We start from the raw sequence: 7,500 nt of genomic DNA, 5'->3' as shown, positions 1-7,500 counted from the left end.
GTTTACCACAATATCCCAGGTTAAACCTCGACTTACTTTGTCTTGTCTTGGTCCTTTATCGTTGTTTTCTGTATTTCTCTCCAGAATTCTGTCAACAGTGGGTTCTGACTTTGACCTGAGAACGCTGCGTGCTGTTCGAGTGTTAAGACCTCTCAAACTTGTGTCTGGGATTCCAAGTGAGTAACATATTTGTTGCAATTCATTCTATATATATACTTTCCATACAATGAAAGTGGATGTGATTTGTACTGCTAAGCTCCAAAAAGAAAAAGAAAAAGCCTTCATTGGATGCATCGCACTTGGTCACTGAAGCAGGGTTTTAAAAAAATCACCCTTACACAAATTATGGTCTTAAAAAGGTCTTAAAGAGGAGAAATTAGTCATGTCATGAATGTTGCATGCAATGCAATGCAATGCAATGCAATGCAAAAAAATATATATATATATATTTAAATCAAGATACAGTACATTTAGTTGAAATGCAAATGAAGTCTTGAAAAATTATACAAAATTAAGTGAGTTTATGCTTAGGACAAGAACATATATCTGTCAATGAGTTATCAAAACTTCCATTTGAATTAAGTGGATTTTTTTCTGAGCCCATTGGCAGATATTTGTTCTTGTTTTAATCATAAACATCATTTTGATCAGTTTTACAGAAACAAGACTTCACATTGTCATTTTGTATCTCCAGTAAATGCATCTTGAATCTTTAGACATTTGGACTGGAAAACAAGACAAAAACACGTCACTTTTGTGCAGTGTGATCAGAAGGTACAGTAAAAGATATTAACCTATTTTAATGGTTGGAAGCAGAACAAGTCACAACGAGCTTTTTTGTAAAATGAATTAAAAAGTAATCGATATCTGTTGGAAGTTGTATTTTTAAACCATGCAGTGTTGTTAATCCAACTAATTGTGTTTCTTCCTAGACATTTACATTTAGAGAGGGGTGTCCAAACTCGGTCCTGGAGGGCCACCATCCTGCAGAGTTTAGCTCCAACCCCAATTAAACACACCTGAACCAGCTAATCAAGGTCTAATTAGGCATACTAGAAACTTTCAGACAGGTGTGTTGAGGCAAGTTAGAGCTAAACTCCGCAGGACGGTGGCCCTCCAGGATCGAGTTTGGACACCCCTGATTTAGAGAACATATTGACATATTGTGTTCCCTTCGATTCATTCCTTAATTATTTTTTTTACTTAGTCTTAAAAAGGTCTTTAAAAAAGTCTTAAAATTACCTTCATAAAACCTGCAGAAACCCTGCTGAAGACAAATGGCATTGATTCTTGCATGTCACATGATCAATTTGATGTGTTTAAAAATGCAACCGCAAATGTGATTTGAGAGCTTGGTGTAGGGGAAGTTAAATTTCGTCATATTCCTCAGATGAAACTATCGCATGATCTGAGAAGACTTAAATATATACAGTTTATAAGAATTGCTTTTATATGCTGATTCAGTATATTTGAAGTATGATGATGCACAGCTTACATTATAATACACTTTGTGCCATATTACAAGCTGTGAATTTTTGTAATCCAATTTTATGCTGCAAAAAACAAACACTAAAATCTCTGGCAATGTCAATATGCTTGTTCTCTTTCTCCAGGCTTGCAGGTTGTTCTCAAGTCCATTATGAAAGCCATGATCCCTCTGCTGCAGATCGGTCTGCTGCTATTCTTTGCCATCCTCATGTTCGCCATCATTGGTCTAGAGTTCTACATGGGCAAATTTCACACTACTTGCTTTGACAAAGTCACTGGTAGGTCTCTTTGTGACATTCCATGATCTCCAAAACTGTCACTATATCAGAGGTAGAACAATTTAATTAATTATGAAAAAATCACGTTTCTCTTTCTTACACCCTTTTTTTTCTGTTAGATGAAATCCGAGAGGAGTTTCCATGCGGGCCTGAGGCTCCTGCTCGGATCTGTCCTAATGGAACAGTATGTAAAAAGTACTGGCTAGGACCTAACTACGGTATTACCCAGTTTGACAACATCCTGTTTGCCGTGCTCACGGTCTTCCAATGCATCACCATGGAGGGCTGGACTGACCTGCTATACTATGTGAGTCGCAATGCAGCGCCACAGAGGTTCCTCATTTCATTTTTGGATTTTTGACCTATGCTTAAAAATACCTTTAAAAGAAGATTTAGTTTTATTTGCAATGTTAAAATCTGTGTTCATATTGAAGGTGATCAAAATTTTATTTTAGGAATAAGTCATTTTTAATGAGGATAAAGGTACGTTTTTGTTTCTGTGATCATCATTACTCCAGTCTTCAGTGTCACATGATCCTTCAGAAATCACTCATCACTGATCAAGAAACATTTCTTATTATCAACCTTGAAAACTGTTGTGCTGCTCAGTATTTTTGTGTAAACTGTGATATTTTTCTTTCAGGATTATTTGATGAACTTTTTTTTTTTTTTTTTTGTAACAACGTAAAAGTCTTTACTGTCACTTTTGAACAATTTAATGGATCCTTGGTGTATATATATGTATATATATATATAGCAGCACAGCATTCTTAGTGCATGAAGGGCAGAAAACACTGTACTTTTGTCTCAGATGGGGTTGAAATTGGAGGGCCTCACCTTTTCACCTGGACATCCTGTATCATTTTGGTTTTGATTAATCCTTAGTGTAGAGGATTACTGATTTCTTCTACTTCAGGATTATCAAAAAGTAACCAATCTTAGGTACTGAATAGCCCCACCTAATCCACATTCCCTGTACCTTTCACTCGCAGACATACAGTAAGCAAAATCTTGCCTATAGAGTCAGAGGCGGTGCAGTGCATTTATAGTCTTATCGCTTGTGGCCAGCCTGTCCACTCTGAACAGACAGAGCTGTTTCTGGTGAGGTGAGTTCAGCCGCCCTCTGCGACAGAAAATATGGCAGTGATGTTCAAGATTTCCACATACTAATGTTTACCTCAGGGACCAGTTTAATCTCAATGCCACGCCAATACTTCCCACAAATCAACAGCAGATTTACCTGAAGAACTAAAGGTTTATTTTAAAAATGATCTTGGCAATGAGAAATAAGTCTGAAGGTGGTGACTAAGGCTTGCAATTCTGCACAGCCCAATCAGATGTCATCATCTCTTATTTGGTCTTACTGTATTTTTATCCTTGTTTCCTTCTTTCATTACTCTGCGTCTCGCCGTCTCTATACCCCGATTTCTACTTGCCCCAGCTTTTTCCTTCCTCCTGTTTTCCTCCTCTCTCCGGTGAACAGGGCTCTATATATAACACACCCTGCTCAACTGAAGTTATTCTTACAGCTGCTGAGAAAGAAACCTATGAAAATTTAATTGCAAAAAAGCTGCAGTACATACTGGGGCTTTCAGAGCTCTCAGACATGGAGTGGACGAAAAAGAAGTGGGGCAGATTAAAGGAGACAGAAAAAGGGACAGGGAGGAAGACTATGGTTCATAACTATGTCAAATGGCATTGTATATTACAAATATTATTGACTCTTTAACTAATTGCTTCTGTTCCTCTTTTGTAAGTCGCTTTGGATAAAAGTGTCTGCTAAATGCAAAAATGTAATATATGTAAATGAAAATAAAATACGAAGATCTCGGCAGCTTCAGCTGGTTAATAATTGAGCTATTTTAAAATATCTTTGAAGGAATAGCTACTGTAGTTTACTTCATTTACTCATCCCGTTCCAAACCCATATGACTTCTTTCTTTTTCGGAACGCAAAAGGAGATATTTAGCAGAATGTCCAAGCTGCTTTTTTTTCCCATTTATTGAAAGCAAATTAACTGTCAAGTAATATTTTCAGTGGATAATGTTTTAAATTTTAGTCTTTCTCTCAAACACAGCTATTGTAGGCTTTAGAAGACTTGAAATATAATGTGCAAGTCATATCAGTGCTTCCCACACATAGACTTTACTTGGGCGGGCCGCCCAGGTTTATTAGCGGCCGCCCAAGTATATTTGGAGACACATTTACGCTTTTATTATTTTTATCCTCTTATACTTTTGTATCCGCCCAAGATAATGAAACCATCCGCGATCGATTAACTAGTGGAAAATCTCCCCTGGCCCTACGCCCTACGCCTTGTGACTTTGCATGTTGCAAAGTCACAAGGCGGCGCCTACACTTCTACAGGCTCGCGCAACAATGCTTCAGACTGCTTCAAAGTGATTCTCAATCAACGAAAAGCGCAGATGTATGCCAAACGATTGCTAATGAACTCAAGTTGATGAATTATGACAATGTCTACTTTATGGCCTTTATATAATATAATATGACGGCTGTAAGAATCTGAAGGATCAGCCTGCAATTGTGTAGACAATTCAAAATAGTCGTGGAACGTGGAACAAAACAACTCTGATTGGTTGTTTTACATGTCGGTCAGATGTTCTCTTGGGCGGTCCTTGGCCAATGAAAGCTGCCAGACCTTCTGTCCTACGTGAGACTAGATGAATGATGAAACAATTTTCATTTCTGGGTGAACTATCCCTTTAAAACAAAAAGTGTGCTCTTGAAATGCTCCAAAATCAAATTGTGCAGATATTGTAACATCATCTGCGTTTTTCCTAAAGCAGCGCATGTGGGCTGTTTCAATCTGGGCTTTTGTAGCCTGTGCTACTTCCCTAGAGGCAGCCAGTGGAGCAATGCCATACAAGATGGCTGCCCATTTGTTCCTCTCTGCAGTGGCAGGGTGCAGCGGTGCCGAGCACCCAGCTGTGCGTACCACAGATGAAGCAGCCCCAGCCAGATGGTTGCTACTCTCAGGTTGCACATCGCATGGTACGTGGTGTCCTAGGATCTGCCACGGTACTGTCATAGATGTTCTCATCCTCTGTAAGCAGGGTCAGATTTTAACATCCCCTCTCCCTATAAAAAATACTAAATAAAAAAAATTACAAACAATCTGATGCCTTCCTACTTGACACCATTGGAAGAGAGCTGTAGAGAGTCTTGGGAAGGCAAATGCAAAGAAAACCAGATGAATAAACTGTACTCTCAGCTGGAGAGAGAAAAAATGTTTGGATATGTGCCTCATTGTACTGACTGGGCTGTTTTATGCCGTCACAGAGCAATGATGCTTCAGGGAGTGCATGGAACTGGATGTACTTCATCCCCCTCATCATCATCGGCTCCTTCTTCATGCTCAATCTTGTGCTGGGTGTGCTGTCAGGGTAAGAAACATATCTCAGGGAGTGTGAACTCTTCTTAAAATCAGCTGTATAATTTTTTTTCTTTCTTTTTTCAGGTGCATTGTCTAATTTGCTAGTGAATTTAAGTGTTTATGATATTTTTGTGGATTGTTTATGAAAATATGCAGTTTGTGGATATTATGCATTAAATTCATTGTTCATTATTTAATAGCCTATGCAGAGGCAGATATCTAGGGTGCAGGGTGTCCCAACATCACCAAAAGTGAAAACTGATCTATTGTACAGACGAGTTCACATGTCACAAATTTGCTTATTTTATTAGTGACCTAGTGCTGAATCTGAGATTTTTCTTAATAAATGTTTATTTTGTTTTAAATTACATTTTGAATCCCAGAATTTAGTGTTGCCTCAACATTGCTTAATAGTTTAATTAATCAGATGTACATAGATGAATTACAATATTTATTTTGCACATTCTTTACTAAAAGTTCACTCGAAAATATTTAAAAACATCAGAAGGACATCAGAAAGAAGCTTAAAATGATGTCTAAAAAGATGTTCATCACAGAGAATTCGTCCCCACAACTTATTAATGTGTACCCTCGTTTTAATTTAGTTAGATTGTGGCTACAAATTAGTACAACATGGCCACATTTTAACTGAAATGAGGGCATTAATTAAGTTGTGGGAACAAGTTCTTAAAGGATTAGTTCACTTTCAAATGAAAATTAGCCCAAGCTTTACTTTCTTCTTTCTGATGAACAATATCGGAGTTATATTAATAAATATTCTGATGCATCCAAGCTTTATAATGGCAGTGCATCCATCCATCATAAACGTACTCCACACGGCTCCGGGGGGTTAATAAAGGCCTTCTGAAGTAAAGTGATGCCTTTGTGTAAGAAAAATATCCATCTTTAACAAGTTATAAAGTATCTAGCTTCCGCCAGACCGCCTTCCGTATTTAACTTACGAGAAACGTGACGTCAGTTACACTTTCTTCCTAAATTGAATTCGGAAGGTGGTCTGGAAGCATTTATGATGGATGGAAGCACTTTCTTCAGCTTCAAGGCCGGAACACACCAAGCCGACGATTGGCCGTCGGGTAGTTTTTGTTCGTCGGCCGACTAAGTTTTCTCAGTGTGTTCTGCACCGTCGGCTGAAGTTGGTCCTCGTCGGCTTTTTTCGGCCGATTCGAAATGTTGAATCGGCGTCGGAGCTCGTCCGTCCGTCGGGCCATCTGATCATTCTGATTGGCCGTTCAGCTACTGCCACCTGCTGGTACGGAAATGCATTTCATCTTGTGCAGGCGCAGAATGACGTGCTACTTGGCCGTCGGGTGTCAAGCGTCGGTTTGGTGTGTCAGGGCAACTTTGGACACAGACACTGCCGACGTGAGCCAACCCCGCAGTCTGCTTTCGTCGCCACTAGTTCGTCGGCGTTGGCTTGGTGTGTTCCTGCCTTCATACTCGTTGGTCCCGTTCACTGCTATTATAAAGCTTGGATGCGTCAGGAATCAGGATATTTATTAATATAACTCCGATCGTGTTCATCAGAAAGAAGAAAGTCATATACACCTAGGATGGCTTGAGGGTGAGTAAAGCTTGGGGTAATTTTCATTTTAAAGTGAACTAATCCTTTAATTTGTGGCCGTGATATCTTGCTTTTTGTCATGTGCAGGCCTCCATAGTTAATCAACCAAGAAGGCAGTTATCCAGTGATTCTGATGATGGCCAAAATTGTCCAGTGTATCTGTATTTAACTAGGTTGTATGTGCATTTTGTGTTCATCTGTTGATGAGCATTTGTTTGCATGCATGTGTATGTATGTGATACAGAGAGTTTGCCAAAGAAAGGGAGCGAGTGGAGAACAGGAGCGAGTTTCTTAAGCTGAAGCGTCAGCAGCAGATAGAGAGAGAGCTGAACGGATATCTGGAGTGGATCTGCAAAGCAGGTAAATGCCGTAGAAAGAGCCATTAAATACTCCAGAGAGAAGCTAAAGCTAAGAATACAGATAGCAGCTTGTATCTTTTGATATGGACGTCTTTACACGTGGACCTCTCAGTCTTGGAACGTGCTGATAACGTACAAAATGTTTCATCAGGCATCTTTTACGCACTACAAATTGTCCCCATTTTCGTGACTTTTGCAGTGGTTTGATTTGAATCTCTTTTTCTTTTCTTTTTTTTATGAATAGAAGAGGTGATTCTAGCTGACGAGGACAATGACCCAGATGACCGGATGCCCTTTGACGGTATTTACGTGAACTCCATCCTTTCTTCCTTTTCATCCCCCTCTCCTCCTCTCTTTGCTCCCTCACTGGGACTAGGTGTTGATTTCCCATTGTAAAGG

General features: G+C 39.3%; 1 protein-coding gene across 18 annotated transcripts in view; it reads left to right on the top strand.

Moving 5' to 3' along the window:
• Positions 1-7,500, top strand: part of cacna1aa (calcium channel, voltage-dependent, P/Q type, alpha 1A subunit, a) — a 110,857-nt gene that overhangs the window by 35,188 nt on the left and 68,169 nt on the right. For all 18 annotated transcript variants that reach the window (XR_007929289.1, XR_007929290.1, XM_051888506.1 and 15 more), the window contains exons 4-9: positions 85-176; positions 1,614-1,766; positions 1,886-2,073; positions 5,067-5,170; positions 6,987-7,102; positions 7,346-7,402. Coding sequence is in view for 16 of the 18 variants with exons in the window: in XM_051888506.1 (XP_051744466.1) it covers positions 85-176; positions 1,614-1,766; positions 1,886-2,073; positions 5,067-5,170; positions 6,987-7,102; positions 7,346-7,402 (710 nt within the window). In the remaining 2 variants the exon portion in view is untranslated. The remainder of the gene's footprint in view (positions 1-84; positions 177-1,613; positions 1,767-1,885; positions 2,074-5,066; positions 5,171-6,986; positions 7,103-7,345; positions 7,403-7,500) is intronic.

This window comes from Ctenopharyngodon idella, chromosome 3 (genome assembly GCF_019924925.1).
Source record: "Ctenopharyngodon idella isolate HZGC_01 chromosome 3, HZGC01, whole genome shotgun sequence".
NCBI lineage: Eukaryota > Metazoa > Chordata > Actinopteri > Cypriniformes > Xenocyprididae > Ctenopharyngodon > Ctenopharyngodon idella.
The sequence above is the reverse complement of the archived record's forward strand: the minus strand, read 5'-3'. Positions and strand labels throughout refer to the sequence as shown.